This window comes from Phyllobates terribilis, unplaced genomic scaffold, assembly GCF_046119375.1.
Source record: "Phyllobates terribilis strain yellow unplaced genomic scaffold, ASM4611937v1 Scaffold_13__5_contigs__length_258822181, whole genome shotgun sequence".
In the NCBI taxonomy this organism is placed as follows: domain Eukaryota; kingdom Metazoa; phylum Chordata; class Amphibia; order Anura; family Dendrobatidae; genus Phyllobates; species Phyllobates terribilis.
Window position 1 is genome coordinate 244,339,338 of NW_027362773.1, and position 17,951 is coordinate 244,357,288.

A 17,951-nucleotide genomic window follows, 5' to 3' on the forward strand; every position below is an offset into this window, starting at 1 on the left:
AAGACCCAGGGTCTTCCGTGGGCGTAATACTACTCAGACAACACAGGGTAAGGGTAAAACAGTGTGGCAATATTTTATTGAACCACCAAACGGACAATAAACATATAGAACAGTCCCAGCAAATGCCCAAGATGGTGCAAAACTACACAGTCTCACCTTCAGCTGTGTCCTTCTTGACCAGCCACAGAAAAACACATACATTTACAAGTCAACACAAACACAATAGTGTATTTCTCTTGGCTTAACAAATCAAGACGTTTGGCTGATTAAGATAAGAAGCTGTTTCGTCACAAGAACTATCTCCTGTAGCAACTTATCCCCAGAGTTTGTGAGACTCCGGTGCTGAACTGACCCATCACTGCCATCATCTGTACTCCAAAAGAATGAGATTTGGAAGCCACTTGCGTTAAATTTTTGTTCTTTCATTTTTACATGAATGAAGACAAATGCCTTAATAAAGTTTCATAAATTTTCATTCTGGATAAAATTTAAACTAATGAAAGTTTAGCTACTTTTTAAGGGCCCCTTACATGTTAGATAAAGAAAAGGATCAGCTGCTGAAATTAAGCAGGTCGAATAATTTTTTCTGCCAACATTATCTATTGGGCGAGAGTCATTTTGGTAGGGGTGTAAAAACTAAATTTATTTTTTTTTTCATTTTGATTCAAAAGTTTAGCACCTGCATTCTCAAAGTTATCTGGAGGGGCACAGTAGAACCTGCTAGTTTACACTAGAGTCTCACTTTAAGAGGGGTTGAGTATGAGCGTGGTCCTGACTCTTGCTAATGATTTTATATTATTTAAATGTGAGTCTAGTTGGCACAATATTCTGCACTTACCTCCCTCCCCCACTTTTTTTTTATGTAAACCTTGTTTTTATGTATTGACAATAAACTTGTATTAAAGTTTTACAAGTTGCACAGTTGAGTAAATCTCACAACAGTATCAGGTAAGATCACTCAAGTAAAAGACGATATAAACATTAGTGCACAATGCTGCCGGCCGTATAACTCTGATGATGATCGCATTGCAATGCTCGGACTGGCCGGCGGCTCTCCTGACCTGAGCGTGACAGCATTTATTTCTATGCAGCTATCACGCTTTTGTCAGGAGAACCAGCGGCCAGTCCGAGCATTGCAATGCGATCGTCATCTGTGTTATACCGCCATCTGACTTAAGAGGAATAAGCTCAAGTGAGAAGGTCGTTCTAAGAAGTAAAAGGTGTTTAATAGTAAATGGTCTTTGAAATAAACTTTTTATCTTTTTTTATAGCTATGGTGTCAAGGAAGGCTCTAGATGGTTGCATTGGTAACACTTATGTTAAGTGGGGTACAGTGCCCCTCTCGGCTTTTGCTAGGGCATCTGCAAACTGACCTAACTGAAAGGAGGTTATAATCAGAAAATTATATTTATACACACACACATATATATATATATGTTTATGTGTGTATATATATATATATATAATATTATTTTTTTTTAAATTTCTCATCACAATCTATATTAAAAAGAAGTAAATATATTGCAATTTTCACACCGGCCACTGATGTTTTTTAGAGTCTTCGTGATGTTTCAGGGAACAACACATGTATGTTATCTGTAATGAACAAACCCCAACCCTTTCTTCTGAAGTATCTGAGTGTGTGCAAAGGTAATTTTGAAGGGAGGTCGAGCAGGGTCAGCTGTGACATCACCTATTGTGATTGATGGATCTTGTGTTATCAGCTGTGTATAGAGGAGTTACCTGTCATTGTAATCCTGCCTCTGATGATAATGAGCCTGCTGAAAACTCTTCAGTTGTCTTATAAAAAAAAACCCAGTGGCCACTGTGAAAATTAAAAATTACAAGATTACAACCTTTTTTTTTAAAATAGAGGTTATGTTATGAAAAATAAATTGCTCCAAATTTTTTTTTTTTTGTAAATTTGAATAAAGTCATTTTCTGATGATCGCTTCCATTTAAACAGACATGGTAATACATTCAAAAATATATTGCTAGCAATAGAAACAAAGAAAATTGAAAGACAGTTTTATAGATGGGTAATGGATTTAAGCTCCTGAAAGCTAACTCCAAAAGAAATTCCACCATTCCATGCCAAAATGTTACCACCGTCCACCGCATCACCATAAATCCAACTGGGTCGTTACTGGAGCATTGTCATAATTCCAAGTGAAGATGCAATTTATAGAAGTGCCTTTAAGCAAGACTATGATATTAAGACCATCTCGATACAGTTCTATTTAATGGTTTCCTTTAATGTAGAATCCTAGAGGGTTTATATCCACTTAATGTTGCAATTAATCAAAATTTAGGGCCACTGCATTCCGGAAAACAAAGCATTGACCATACACTATTTTTGTATAAGTTGTTGCCAGCTTTCGGCGCACTTCTCCGTGTTACCGGCTAATGCCTTTTTAATGTGACTTTTATTGTAATGTGCTTTGTCTTAATTGTCTTTTGTGTAAAATGCTTAAGCGCAAAAGTTAGGAGTTTTGGGTCAGAGATAAAAAAATAAATAAATAGATAAAAATCTGTTTTAAAGTGCTAATTATTATATCATTGGAGCATACACAGGGAAGTGCTTATCCAGAAGTGCACATCATCTAAATTAGGGTTAATTAGAGCCTCTCCCAAATAGTGGATGCTTCATCAGCAAGAGGATGGCGAGCAAATAAATCTAATTTCCTTTCTACGAAAATCTTTGCAAGCTTAATTGCTATCACAACAACATTTCTTTTTTTTTTTCATTAGAAGCAGAGGGTCATTATTAACGCTATCGCAAGAAGCCCGCTCCCACCTTTTCACAGGTGCCCCCGGAGACGGAGCGCGGAGCGGACAACGTTCATCATATGCTGACGAGCCCAATTAAAACACTTTGATATTTTGTGTTTCGAAAGCTTCTCCCAATGTTTGCACAAAACACCCGCTCCTAATTAGATTAATTAAACTGGTATTATGTTAATGCACAGCGCTTTTTTTAACCTTTTATTCGTCACGCCGATCTAAGCGGTGGGCGCGAGCGAACCTTTTTTATTTTTTGATTGTCAAAATTGCAATTGGTAAATTATTGCATTGTTTTATTTGGGTCGCGCAAGTTTTACACAATTTTGCAAAATGTGCAAGTTTAAAAAATAAAAACAAGTAAAAATTATCTCCGATAATTATTTATTTTTTTACGTTTTGTAAGAAGTCCACGTGCGAAAAGGAGTCAGCAGTTCTTTTTCACAAGAAAGGTGTCAGTAACACATCCACTCACTAATTTATAAGTGTCATCGTTATCACAAACTGTATTTTCATAGGTAAATCGTGTAGAAAAAAAAATGTAAAAAGTAAGTAATCCGGAGGAATTTCACACGAACACGCAGCCTTGAATGGAAGATTTTGACGTTTTGAAGTGCACATCAGAAGACGGTAGTTAGGTTCATAGTTCCTTTCTTCTAGCAATCAGTGGTGGTCACAGGCCACAGATCCCCTGGAATTACATTCTCTATCATTTTGAACTTAAAGGGAATCCGTCACCATAAAAATGAAATCCAACCTGCAGGCCCCATGTTATAGAGCAGGGGAAGCGGAGTAGATTGATTATAGTTTTATGAGAAATTTTTCAGCATAACCTGGATTTTAGTTATTTAAACATCTGCTCGTTTTGGTCCAGTGGGCGGTCCTATCAGTGACTGACAGCTCCCTCTGTATGCACACTTATACTAAGAAAACGGTCAATCACTGATAGAACTGCCCACTGGACCTAAAATCCTTCAAAGCGGTTGTCCAACGAAAAGAAGTTATCCCTTATTCACAGGATAGGTGATAACATAGATCGGTGGGGGTTCAATCGCTGAAATCCACACTGATTTCCGGAACAGGACACATCATCCCCGTTAGGCTTTTCTGGCAGCACCCGCTACCGTGAATAAATGGAGCACCAGGTGAACATCCGACCTGCCACATCATTCTGTAGTGAGGGTAAAAGTTCCCCTTTCCAGGAATTGGTGTTGGTCCCAGCAGTCGGACCCGCAGGGGTATATATGTTATCACCTATCTCGTGGATAGTTGATAACTTCTTTTCACTGGACAACACCTTTTAAAGTTGGCCATACATTTCAAATAGCTATGTTTTTTTTAAGACCAAATTTTCTCTTCAGAGAGGAAGAGGACTAGAACTCTAGTGCCACCTATTGGAAGTAGCAATCCTAAAAATCAATGTCAACTCTCCAACGAGCTTTACCTCATGACTTAGGATAAAAGCCAAAATCTCAATTTGCAGACACTGTGTTTCTGGGTACTGCCCCTCATCAGTGCAAAGTGTGAGATCTGGTTTGGCTGGGTGAGAGGCGTCTGACCGGGATCCAAGGGGTAATGTTTCTCCTTGCAGAAAGTGACATGTCAAGACTGACATGCCAAGGTGAGGAGACTTTTAAGCCTTGCAGTGCTCCTCAGGGAAATATTCAAATTGTCTGAGAGGCAATTTGCACATTTCCCAGAGGAGCATTGGAAGGCTTAAAAGTCTCGTCGCCTTGGCATGTCAGGCTTGACATGTCACTCTCCACAGGGAGAAATGATACGACAATTTGCACATTTACTAGAGGAGCATTGGAAGGCTTAAGTCTGCTCACCTCGGCATGCCAGGCTTCACACGTCACTCTGCAAAGAGAAACGTTACCCCTTGGATGCCATTTTTAAGACTAGGCACAAAATGGATAGATACAATCAATGTTTACCATAAACACAATGGTCCTCCCTTTGGGAAACTTAAAGGTGTTGTCTGATCAGTGCCAGCTAATTTCAAAATGCAGCCCCTGGGGTGATCAGCAAATCAAAGAAAGACACAGGCAAATCAGGCACTAATAGAAGACTTCTAATGCAAGGGTTGTCTTTATGAAACCACCTGTCTAATAGTACAGTAAGGCTATGTTCACACATGTTGTTTTTTACATCACAAATCTGCAACAAAACTGATCTCTGGCAGGAAATCAGCTGCGTCAAAAATGCAGGTTTTGCTGCTTTTTTTGCTGCGCTTTTTGTGCGTTTTTTTCACTGTGCTTCTGCCTCTATTTATGCATGTACATAAAGTTCTGTGAAAAAAAAGAACCCCATACTATTTTGCCATCAAAAACGCTAATGCAAATTTTGGTGCGTTTTTGATGCATTTTTTCAGCGTTTTTTTCATCGCCCATTACTTCCTATGGGTGAAAAAACGCTGAAAGAAGTGACATGCTCTATTTTCCAAAAACGCAAGCAAGGCACAAAATACGCAACAAAAAAAACCATGTTGTGTGAACAGAGAATTCTGGTTTCTCACAGACTTTGCTGCTACTGCAAAACGCAGCTGAAATTTTTCATAAAAATCTGCAACAAAAAAACGCTGAAAAACACAACGTGTGTGAACATAGCCTTAGAATTATGTGCTTAAAGGGTTGGTTGTCCCATAAATAAATTGGGCTTTCTATGAATCTGTACATTGATAGAGATGAGCAAAGCAGAATAGAAATAAAGGGGTGCAGCACTTGATACTATCTCCTTGTTTTAGCGATTGGTGAGGATTTTAGCTCCTGAATTCCTTATGAAGTAAAATGATTATGACATGTCAAAAGTTTAAGCTAATAGTTGGACTTTAAAAAATGCCCTTTCCTCTAGATATTGCTGTTCTTCTGATTGTCCTATGAGAACATCTATTAAGCGTCCATTGCCGGTGGTCGCACATGCTCAGTAGCTCAAACCGCCTGTATTCCATTGTTCCTCCTCTTGCACTGGAGTACTCTCTGGAATTGGGAGATTTTAAGAAGTGTTTTCCTACAAGTATTGGACACATTTTGAGAGTAACTTAGAGACCCCGGAGAGAGTGGGACAGGGGCACCATGATAGTAATATCTAGATATTGAGGCATTTGATTCCAAATGACAATTTTGAACAGAGTACATCAATGTCCCATTCATATCGTTATGAATATTGAGCAGGTTCTAGTGGAGGCAAATATCAGGGGTGACCGAATAAGCTGCCGGTTTACAACCTTGTGTTTTTGACTTTAATAGGGGGATCGAAAATAATTCCAAATTTTGAAAAAAGTAAACCATGGTATACTTATTTTTGATATTTTTTCTAAGCCTCCATTTACCAAAGGGTCAGTCATATTTTATTTTTTAATACATCACTTCAGACTAAAAATAGTTTAATAATAATAAAAGTATAAACCTTGACTTAACCTCATACACATGCACTAAATTTGCCGATCTTGATATCAATACTGATGATGTTGGCTGACAGTCCCAACTCTCCATCTACAGATGATGTCGGGGAAGAGAAGGAGCCGCCATGCTGAATTTCAATGTCCGATTCTTTTGTTCTGCACGGGAATAAGCCGCCGGAGGATCTGGGCTGTGGCTCTCTCGTGGAGAACACTGGAGTATGTGGTTGAGCTGAGCGTTTCTGTGTATGGAAGACTTTGGAGAGCTAGTTGTTGGCCGATCGATTTTTCGACTGATAGCTATCTAATGCATTTGGGGACCTTTTGATTTATGTAATATTTAAGGTCCCCCCCCATAAACATCAACTGAACCCACTGTTATCGACAGGTTTGGCCAGCAGTGTATAGGAGCCTCTTACAGACGATTGTCGGGGAAATTTTGAATCCAGCTTGTGCGATTTCGAACAGACGATCCTTTTGTTCCCTAGACATAAGCGCGCCGGCAGAGACGTCTCCTAACTGCTCTCTTAAAGAACAGAGGAGCGCGCGTCAGAGCGAGCACTCTTGTGTATGGGAGAGACAGCCGAGATAGATGCCGGCCTAACCATTGTTCGGCCAACAGCCATCTAATATGTTTGGGGGGGCTTTACACTATACTCTACTCAAAAATATTATGATACTAAGGTGACAGTACATATTCAGCTGCGCTTGCGCAGGTCCTAGACATTAAGGAAACTAGCGCATGCTTTGTATGTTTTCATTGAAAATGCCATTGGACGAGTCTAATCACAGCCCGTCTATCTGTGGCTGTTTTCTGGACCGGAGAGGTATGCTGTAAAGACACAAAGCTTTGCTAACTTCTACTACGTATATATTATTCAGGTTTCTCCTACATACTGTAGATTAAAATTATCAATAAAGCGGCCGACCCCTTTAAGGGAAAGTAAAGCTGACACAATGCCGGTACTTTTCCAGTAAATCTCAGAAAGAGCTTTTCTCCTCTAGCAATAAGGAGCATATTACTATTGCGTTACATAACCTTATATATATATATCATTCACATTGCTTTCCTTATGTATAATACATATGAACCTGCAAACAGATCCGACACGAGGAGAAGCATTCTCAATTGATTTACTGCATGATATAGCTATACATACAGGCAAATAACGTGCCACTGGGAAATGTGCTCCGGCGTTCGTAAATATTGCTGGTTCACTATTTCCCTTCGGGCGCCTACATTTGTGAAAAACTAATTAAGAAGTATAAAGTTTTCACACGAGGAAGGTTGTAAAAATGGAGTTGAAGCGACATTATCAATAATCCTCTAAACTGGTAAAGAATATTCTCTGTTCTGCAATTAATGTGTAAGGCAGGGCTTCTGCTGAGTTATCTATGTGATGAGAAATCTTAACATGTCGGTAGAAATCATTGTGTCGTCTGATAATACAATATGTGAAATGTAAAGGGTCAGGCTGCAGCTACACGGAGACGTCAAATTAAGATTGTGAGCCCCATTGGAGGCAGTAAGTGGTAACAATCCCAGTACCGCGCTAGGGAATATATTTTATATCGAATGTACGGTCCACAAACATCAAACTAAACTTCATTAGTTCCTTTAATATTGATGTCTAGTTATTACAAAAAATTACATTTTTCCCATTTTTGAAAAATTATGGATTAACAGGGCCAAGCCCAGTCTTAGTTAGCCTCTGGCTGAGACTGACCAGCATACAATAGGTCTTTCCACCTCCACACAAAGACACCACTGAGGTAGCCCAGTTGCCTTTAATAGCGGAGTGGAGATATGGGAACGACCAGTCGCACCCAGCTCTTCTGACTACTCCTTAAGCCCGGACCCAAAAATCTGGACCCGTTAAACACCTCTCAGCAACTTATCGTTGCTGGAGCCTTCTTTTCCTGGACTCACATGACCGAAGCTAGCCACCTCGGTGACACATTCCTCCCATCCAGGACCTTGCTAGCTGCTTTCCTACAATGCACAGCCACTTTTATGTTCATAGCGGCGCAAGATTGGAGTAGTTCTCTGGTCCTAGACCTGTGACTCTCTGATATGTGTGGCATTATTGTGTGAATATGCCATCAATGCCCGGGATGGTAATACCCCTATTATTATAGGCAACTGAGAGTATATGTTTTTCATCTAGGCATGGTTTTGCATTAGCTATTGGAGTTGGTGCGGATTCATTTGCAGGACCCGGTCCATCAGTCGCTTAGGTAATTTGTGGCCAATGGAAAGGAGCTCTGAGAACCGCTTCTTATCTGACAGCATTACTGGCTCCTCTGTTTGAGTAGCCAGCCTGGCACGACAGCATTGTGTCAGGCCGGCTAATCAAAAGAAGAGCGCAGCTGCCAGGAGGTAGAAGGCAGTTATCGGGGCTCCTATCAATTACTGAAGTGGCATCTAGACCAGGCCCTGCAAATTGATTTGTGCTAACATCAATGTCCGTGATTTTTCATGTTAATCCTGATTTATTTTAAGGCCTCTATTAGAGTTGACGTGAATTCCAGGACTTGGTTCATCAGACATATCAGTAATCTGTGGTCACTGGTCAGGAGCCCTGAGAACTGCCTTCTACCCGCATCCAAGGCTCTTCTTTTGATTAGCCGGACTGGTGCGACGTGACATGTGCGTCATGCCGCAACGATGAAGTCGTGCCTTGTAAATTAATCAAAAGAAGAGCTCTGGATGCCATAAGAGACGATTCTCAGGTCTCCCGACCAGCAGCCAGAGATTGCCACTGGACCTGCTCCTCACACCTGATTCTGGACCTGCTCCTCACACCTGATTGTGGACCTGCTCCTCACACCAAGTCTTAGCTACATACAGTATGTACTCTTGTAGGCTGGTTTATTACACTGGATGTCTTATTTATCTCTAATGACCATATATTTGATGTCAACGACATTCTAAATTTCCTTCTAGATGTCCTTCTTTTGACCAATATGGTTTTATACCCTGATTTTGGTACTTTATAACGGCAAAGCTATATGTATGACTTTTGTGTGATCATTTCCCTTCAGCCTATGCGGGAATGGCAGGACGGAGTATGGTTCACCTTGAATAGACAGATAGAGGGGTCGTAAATGGAGACAACATGGGACTTGAGGCTTTCTCTGACATTGAAGGAGGTCTGCCATTTCGGGTTCTCAAAACTGAGCTAAAATATTACAATTTCTTGCACATTCCAATTGCATTATTACGTGGCTTTTATGGTACCCTATGGCGAGTTGTGACTTTAATACAAAGTATGTGTTTTCTCTTCTTGTATAGTGAAGCTTTGTGTGTGCTGCAGTACTCGATCCGTCTGGGCACAACCAGGGTGTTACTCTGTCCTTCCTATGATATTGCGTCTTGTTAAACCACAGCTCAGCCTGGCCCCTCCGGTATCTCTCTGACACTGCTCCAGCTCTCCGTCCACATCAAACACTCAGTCAGAAGGTCTCGAAGGTCAGAACTTTAGGAGATTGTAAGAAAATAGCTTCAGAAAATGTTCGCGTTTCAAGGATAGCCCCGTTCAACTGCTCGGCAGCCCGCTGCTGCAGAGAGATCAATTTTATTAAGTTGTAAGTCATAGGAGGCAAACACTATTAGCGGTGAGGCTGAACAAATCATTTATTTCTCTATCATTCCGGCTGCTGTTGTTTGCGAGAAAAGACGGAGAGACAAATTCTCTTACTTCATATAAAAGTTTGGAAAGATGTTTTATAACCTAGAAATTGAGGCCTACCGTTAAAATGAATATTTTATGAATTATTGAACGTAGTGTAGAGTTACAGAGAAAATGAACTTTCATCAAAGTCATCACCCATGCATTCTGTTCATGACACATGGCAGACCATATGACAGAGTACAGACTGCCATAAACATTGCCTACTTTCTACTGTCATCTCCTGCCGGGCACCCCAGATTATTATTTTTATTTAATCGTCTTTAGGCCTGAAAAGTTACGTTGTCTTAGGCTTCACATTCCTTATTCTGGATTCCTATCCCTCTTCCCCCCTTTATTTTTCAGAATCAGATTTAGAGGATCTCAAAACACCCTATTGCAAAAATGGCTAAAACCTTTTTGCAGTAGGGTGTTCTTAAAGAATTTAGCTTCCGCAGCCTACACGTATCATAGTACAAAACTGACTGCAGAATGAGTTAATTGTAAATCTGTCAGTGAGCTTGATTTAAGTCCAAATCAAAGTTCAACTTTGATGTCATAAATCAGGATAGAAGAGTCTGCCCAGATGAGTTCACTTACTGACGGATTTGACGGTTAACCCATTCTGCAGTTTTGGGATAGATAAAGGATGTAGTAGCTAAACGGTGCAAAATTTTTAATTAAGAAAAGATTTCCTTATTATTTTAGGAACCATAAAGATCTATGGTTTTGTAGGTTTGAGGTCCAGTTGTTACATTCAACATACAGACTGTTAAAGGGGTACGTACATTATTTTAGAATTTATAATGTATAGCAGAACATGAAACGCCATGCAGATTAGTTGGAGTTCAGATCCTGAGACCCCTCTGATTGCACAAGACACTCGTTAAGCTATCGTAAAAAATATATATATTTATACTACATGGTATACATTTCCTTTCACAGACCCATTATGTATAGTAAAACAAACTGTATGCAGACTGAGGCCAAAAGAACACATTTTTGGCCTCTATTTGGTGAATGTGAGCCTGATGTATACTATACTGGCTAAGCGCACAGACAGAGTGTATATCTGGCCTAAGTTGTGTGCTGCTCTGGAAGCAGGAGAGTGCTGCTCTGGAAGCAGGAGAGTGCTGCTCTGGAAGCAGGAGAGCTCTGCTCTGGAAGCAGGAGAGCTCTGCAAGCAGGAGAGCTCTGCTCTGGAAGCAGGAGAGCTCTGCTCTGGAAACAGGAGAGCTCTGCTCTGCAAGCAGGAGAGCGCTGCTCTGGAAGCAGGAGAGCGCTGCTCTGGAAGCAGGAGAGCTCTGCTCTGGAAGCAGGAGAGCGCTGCTCTGGAAGCAGGAGAGCTGTGCTCCTGCACTAGAACACACAGATGTATTGGCTCCTAGAAAGTCTTTTGATCAGCAGTCGGAAACCATATTGTGTGAATAATCTAGAGACCTGTTTGTTTATTATTATATGCTAGTAGTTATGTTTTTTTTTTTTTTAATCGTTCAGAAGTCTTGCACAGTTATGTGTTTTTTTTGTTTTTTTTTGAGTGGTGTATACTGCTGTATCAGACATATAGTTAGAGGATTTTTATAAAGTACCAACTATGTCTGTTTTCTCCAGCGTCATTTATTGTATCTGTTGGAAGAAGTTAATTTCATCATTGGTCTTCTTTATCTCAGTTTGACCTCTCCATGTTGTCTGTAATGACAGAATATCTATTTTGTCTGTAGTTGGCATCTAAATTCTGAAGCACGTGGCTGAGATTAAATAGTTAATCATGTCGAGCCAACTAATAAGTGACTTCATGATAAAGTTAGATGGAGAGAGAGAAAAAAAAAAAGTAATTATAGTGTTTTGTGAAAGACGGCTCTGTTACTTTATGTTCTTCCTGTGCCTGCAGGTGGTCCTGGAAGGGAGGCTGAAAGAGAGGGACGAGGTTTGGAAGATGGTAACAGCGTGACCAGCCAGGAAGAGAGGATTGAGGAAGAGGAGCTGGAGGACGAGTCAATTTACACCTGCGATAACTGCCAGCAGGATTTCGATTCCTTGGCCGAGCTTACGGAGCACCGGACCCAGCACTGCCTCGGAGGTAATCCCAAACTAAGTTTGCAGGTTTGACAGGTGGTTAGCTGAGTAATTGGACAATGCAGCATTAGGGGGTCTTAAGCGAGAATAACAAATTAATAATGTCATTTTTTTTTTATAGATAATGTCATTTTTATTGCTCTATCTAAGGTAGACTCGCCTGCTGAAATCATTGCCACCTTTCACCATAGTTCATCCGAAGACCCGGAGTGAAATATATATATATATATATATATATATATATATATATATATATAATGTGTAATATATCATTAATGTAGTAATTCTTTAAAAAAGTAGAAGTGTTAATAGTTTCTTTTTATCAATTAACAAAATGCAAAGTGAATAAAAAAATCAAGCTTTAAATGAAATCAATATTTGGTGTGACTATCTTTGCCTTTAAAACGGCATAAGTACACTTGTCACTTGCACACAGTTTTTGAAGGAACTCTGTAGGAAGGTTGTTCCAAACACCTTGGAGAACTAACCACAGATCTTCTGTAGATGTAAGATTCCACAAATCCTTTGGGCTCTTTATTCTACATGTAATCCCAGACAGACTTGATACAATACCATCAAGGAGAACTCTGATTGGCTCCAAATTTATTCTCCAGCAGTACAACGACTTCAAACATACAGCCAACATCATTAAGAACTATCTTCAGCTTGAAGAAAAACAGGGCCCCACAAAGCCCTGATCTCAGCATCATTGTGTCTGTCTGGGATGAAAAGACAGAAGGATTTGCACAAGTGACACCCACAGAAGATCTGTTGTCAGCTTTCCAAGATGTTTGGAATCAACCTCGATGCAGAGTTCCTTCAAAAACTGTGTGCAGAGAAGAATTGTTTTGAAGACAAAGGGTGGTCGCACCAAATATTGATTTGTTTTAGATTTCTCGTTTTGTTCATTCACTTTGCATTTAGTTAATGGATAAAAATAAACTATTAACACTTCTATTTTACTTGGCAGCTTTTTCCCCACACCTGCCTAAAATTTTTGCTTGGTACTGTATATACATACATATTTTACATTTTATTTTTAAGAATTGACTGTTCAGCATTGCCTTATATTTCACTCAAAGCATAATGACACTATAGACACTTTTGGGATAAAGACTTCACAACAGCCAAGTTGAAATAACTGCATAGAAAACTCCTAAAATAAGACTCTCTCATTTTTATAAGACCGGTGACGAAACCTAATTTTCATGCTGAGAAAGCTTTTACTAAATCTGATGACCCGGTGCCATGGAACAGAATACTGACTGAAAGTGGATCTTTGAAATAGAGTTTTATTACCACTTAGAGTATCGGCCTCATTGTTGTCTTACGTTTTAAATGTAGCATAAAGCACATCTATACTTCTGTAAACCGGAGGTTTCCTCCCCGTCAGACGTCTGGATGGCTTGTGTGCTCAAACATTTATAAGGAGGATGAACACTTTTACGGTTAGACCCGGTGACATTTGAAAATATCAAACAAAATTAAAACCAATATTATTTTTGTATCTTCCCCCCATCATGCAGTGTTAGATTGATATATTAATGGCTGTATGCATCATAATTTTTTACTTTTTACTGCTTACTAGAGATGAGCGGTGTTCGACTAGAACTGTTCGCCAATCTCAAATTCGAGCTGTTTTGGGCGGTGTTCGAGTTGTTCGACGAACCCGAACGATTTGCAAAAAATTCGGCTGTTCGAGGTTATGTTCGATAACTGTTCGTGCACCAAAAGCGTATCCTGCATGTCTGGCGCTATTTAGAGCATCAATCATGCAGGGATTGTCTGCCATTCACTGTAATGCCACAGCCATGGTGGTTGTGGCATTAGAGTGATTGCCCAAATCGATGGGAACAGTGCTCACAGTGAAACATGAAAAGCCGGCAATTCAGCAGCGGCATACACCGGTACCCGACAATTTAGAACCGAAAGAATAGAGCTTCACACATAGATTAGATAGATAGAAACATGTCAGTCACATATATAAGAAGTACAGTGACAGTGTTGATTACTGTACTTGTCATTTAGTGTAAAGGATTTTTTTAAAAAAATATTAGTGTTTTCATGCACCGTCTCTTTAAAAAAGCCGGCCGGCAATTCAGCAGCGGTACCCGACAATTTAGAATGGAAGGAATAGAGAATCACACATAGATTAGATAGATAGAAACATGTCAGTCACATATATAAGAAGTACAGTGATAGTGTTGATTACTGTACTTGCCATTTAGTGTAAAGGATTTATTAAAAAAAATATTAGTGTTTTCATGCACCGTCTCTTTAAAAAAGCCGGCTGGCAATTCAGCATCTGTACCCGACAATTTAGAATAGAAGGAATAGAGAATCACACATAGATTAGATAGATAGAAATATGTCAGTCACATATATATGAAGTACAGTGACAGTGTTGATTACTGTACTTGTCATTTAGTCTTAAAATAAAGGATTTATTTAAAAAAAAATTGGCGTGGGGTTCCCCATAATTTTAGGCTCTAGCGGAGGTTAAGCAGACAGCTGGAGCAGATGTTTGATGCCTGGGAAGGGGTAATACCCACGGAGCTTCCCAGGCTACTAATATCAGCCCCCAGCTGAATGCCTAGCCTTTACTAGCTATTAAAATGGGGGACCCCCCAAAAAATTGACGTGGGGTCCCCCCTATTTTAATAGCTAGCAAAGGCTAGGCAGACAGCTGGGGGCTGATATTAATAGCCCAGGAAGGGTGCCATGAATATTGGCCCCCTCCCAGGCTAGAAACACCAGCCGTCAGCCGCCCCAGAAATGGCACATCCATAGGTTGCGTCAATTCTGACACTTGGCCTCGCTCTTCCCACTGCCCTCTAGCGGTGGCAGTGGGGTAATAGGGCTGGGGTTGATGTCAGCTTATAATGCCAGCTGACATCAAGCCCATGTTAGTAATGGAGAGGCGTCTATAAGACACCCCCATTACTAACCCCATAGTCAAAGTTAAAAAAAAAACACAAACACCCAGAATAAAGTCCTTTAATTGAAATAAAGACACAATTCTTTATTGTTCTAAATTAAACCATACTTACAATCACGCCCATTCCAGCTGAAGCCAACGATCCCCTGCAATAAAAGAAAAATAATAAAGCAACATAATCCTTACCTTTCCATGGTTCCCACGACAGCTTCAGCTCTGCTACATCGAGATGACAGGCTGGACCGCAGCAGAAAGCTGCCATCCAGCCTGTCATCCCGCAGACACTGAGAAGCGCAGGCTTGTTTGCGCTCCTCAGCGTCTCTCTGTGACGGCATCCAGATGAGCCGAGTTCATGTCCAGTGAACTCGGCTCACCTCATGCACGTCACTGACAGCGTGGGAAAATTCTCACGCTGAAGTGCTGAGTGCAGGAGAATTCTCCCACGCTGTCAGTGACGTGCATGAGGTGAGCTCATGTCCAATGAACTCAGCTCACCTCATGCACGTCACTGACAGCGTGGGAAAATTCTCCTGCACTCAGCGCTTCAGCGTGAGAATTCTCCCACGCTGAAGCGCTGAGTGCAGGAGAATTTTCCCACGCTGTCAGTGACGTGCATGAGGTGAGCCGAGTTCATTGGACATTAACTCGGCTCATCTGGATGCCCTCACAGAGAGACACTGTGGAGCGCAAGCAAGCCTGCGCTTCTCAGTGTCTGCGGGAAGACAGGCTGGATGGCAGCGTTCTGCTGCGGTCCAGCCTGTCATCTCGATGTAGCAGAGCCGAAGCTGTCATGGGAACCATGGGAAGGTAAGGATGAGGTTGCTTTATTATTTTTCTTTTATTTCAGGAGATCGTTGGCTTCAGCTGGAATGGGCGTGACGGTAAGTATGGATTAATTTAGAACAATAAAGAATTGTGTGTTTATTTCAATTAAAGGACTTTTTTCTGGGTGTTGTGTTTTTTTTAAATACTTTACTAGAAATTCATGGCGGTCATGTCTAATATTGGCGTGACCCCATGAATTTCGGGCTTAGGGCCAGCTGATAATGCCAAGCTGGCCCTAACCCCTTTATTACCCAGTGAGCCACCGCATCAGGGCCCTGGATGAGTTGGGTACAGTGCCAGAAGATGGCGCTTCTATGAACGCACCATTTTCCGGGGTGGCTGCGGACTGCAATTTGCAGCGGGGGTGGCCCAGAAAGCTTGGGCCTCCCTGCGCTGCGGATTCCAGCCCCCAGCTGCCTAGTTGTACCTGGCTGGACACAAAAACAGGGCAAAGCCCCACGTCAATTTTCTTTAAATTATTTCATGAAATAATTAAGAAAAAAAGGCCTTCCCTATATTGTTGTGTCCGGCCAGGTACAAATAGGCAGCTGGTGGTTGGGGGCAGCCCGTTCCTGCCTGCTGTACCTGGCTGGACACAAATATAGTGCGAAGCCCCACGTCAATTTTTTTTTAATTATTTCATGAATTTCCTGAAATAATTTAAAAAAACTGAAGTGGGGCTTCGCTCTATATTTCTGTCCAGCCAGGTACAGCAGGCAGGAACGGGTTGCCCCCAACCACCAGCTGCCTATTTGTACCTGGCCGGACACAACAATATAGGGAAGCCCTTTTTTTCTTAATTATTTCATGAATTTCATGAAATAATTAAAAAAAAAATACGTGGGGCTTCGCCCTATTTTTGTGTCCAGCCAGGTACAACTAGGCAGCTGGGGGCTGGAATCTGCAGCGCAGGGAGGCCCAAGCTTTCTGCCCCCCCCCGCTGCAAATTGCAGTCCGCAGCCACCCCGGAAAATGGCGCGTTCATAGAAGCGCCATCTTCTGGCGCTGTACCCAACTCATCCAGGGCCCTGGTGCGGTGGCTCACTGGGTAATAAAGGGGTTAGGGCCAGCTTGGTATTATCAGCTGGCCCTAAGCCCAAAATTCATGGGGTCACGCCAGTATTAGACATGACCGCCATGAATTTCTAGTAAAGTATTTAAAAAAAACACAACACCCAGAATAAAGTCCTTTAATTGAAATAAACACACAATTCTTTATTGTTCTAAATTAAACCATACTTACCATCACGCCCATTCCAGCTGAAGCCAACGATCTCCTGCAATAAAAGAAAAATAATAAACCAACATCATCCTTACCTTTCCATGGTTCCCACGACAGCTTCAGCTCTGCTACATCGAGGTGACTGGCTGGACTGCAGCAGAACGCTGCCATCCAGCCTGTCATCCCGCAGACACTGAGAAGAGCAGGCTTGCTTGCGCTCCTCAGTGTCTCGCTGTGACGGCATCCAGATGAGCCGAGGTCATGTCCAATGAACTCGGCTCACCTCATGCATGTCACTGACAGCGTGGGAAAATTCTCACGCTGAAGCGCTGAGTGCAGGAGAATTCTCCCACGCTGTCAGTGACGTGCATGAGGTGAGCTCATGTCCAATGAACTCAGCTCACCTCATGCACGTCACTGACAGCGTGGGAAAATTCTCCTGCACTTAGCGCTTCAGCGTGAGAATTCTCCCACGCTGAAGCGCTGAGTGCAGGAGAATTTTCCCACGCTGTCAGTGACGTGCATGAGGTGAGCCGAGTTCATTGGACATGACCTCGGCTCATCTGGATGCCGTCACAGCGAGACACTGAGGAGCGCAAGCAAGCCTGCTCTTCTCAGTGTCTGCGGGTTGACAGGCTGGATGGCAGCGTTCTGCTGCGGTCCAGCCTGTCATCTCGATGTAGCAGAGCTGGAGCTGTCCTGGGAACCATCGAAAGGTAAGGATGATGTTGGTTTATTATTTTATTTTTATTGCAGGAGATCGTTGGCTTCAGCTGGAATGGGCGTGACGGTAAGTATGGTTTAATTTAGAACAATAAAGAATTGTGTGTTTATTTCAATTAAAGGATTTTATTCTGGGTGTTTGTGTTTTTTTTTAACTTTCACTATGGGGTTAGTAATGGGGGTGTCTTATAGACGCCTCTCCATTACTAACCTGGGCTTGATGTCAGCTGGCATTATAAGCTGACATCAACCCCAGCCCTATTACCCCACTGCCACCGCTACAGGGCAGTGGGAAGAGCGAGGCTAAGTGCCAGA

At 41.6% G+C, this 17,951-nt stretch overlaps 1 protein-coding gene across 1 annotated transcript in view; it reads left to right on the forward strand.

Moving 5' to 3' along the window:
* Nucleotides 1–17,951, forward strand: part of ZNF423 (zinc finger protein 423) — a 295,163-nt gene that overhangs the window by 63,282 nt on the left and 213,930 nt on the right. The window contains exon 3 of the mRNA XM_073659374.1: nt 11,744–11,932. Within this exon, the coding sequence (XP_073515475.1) occupies nt 11,744–11,932 (189 nt within the window). The remainder of the gene's footprint in view (nt 1–11,743; nt 11,933–17,951) is intronic.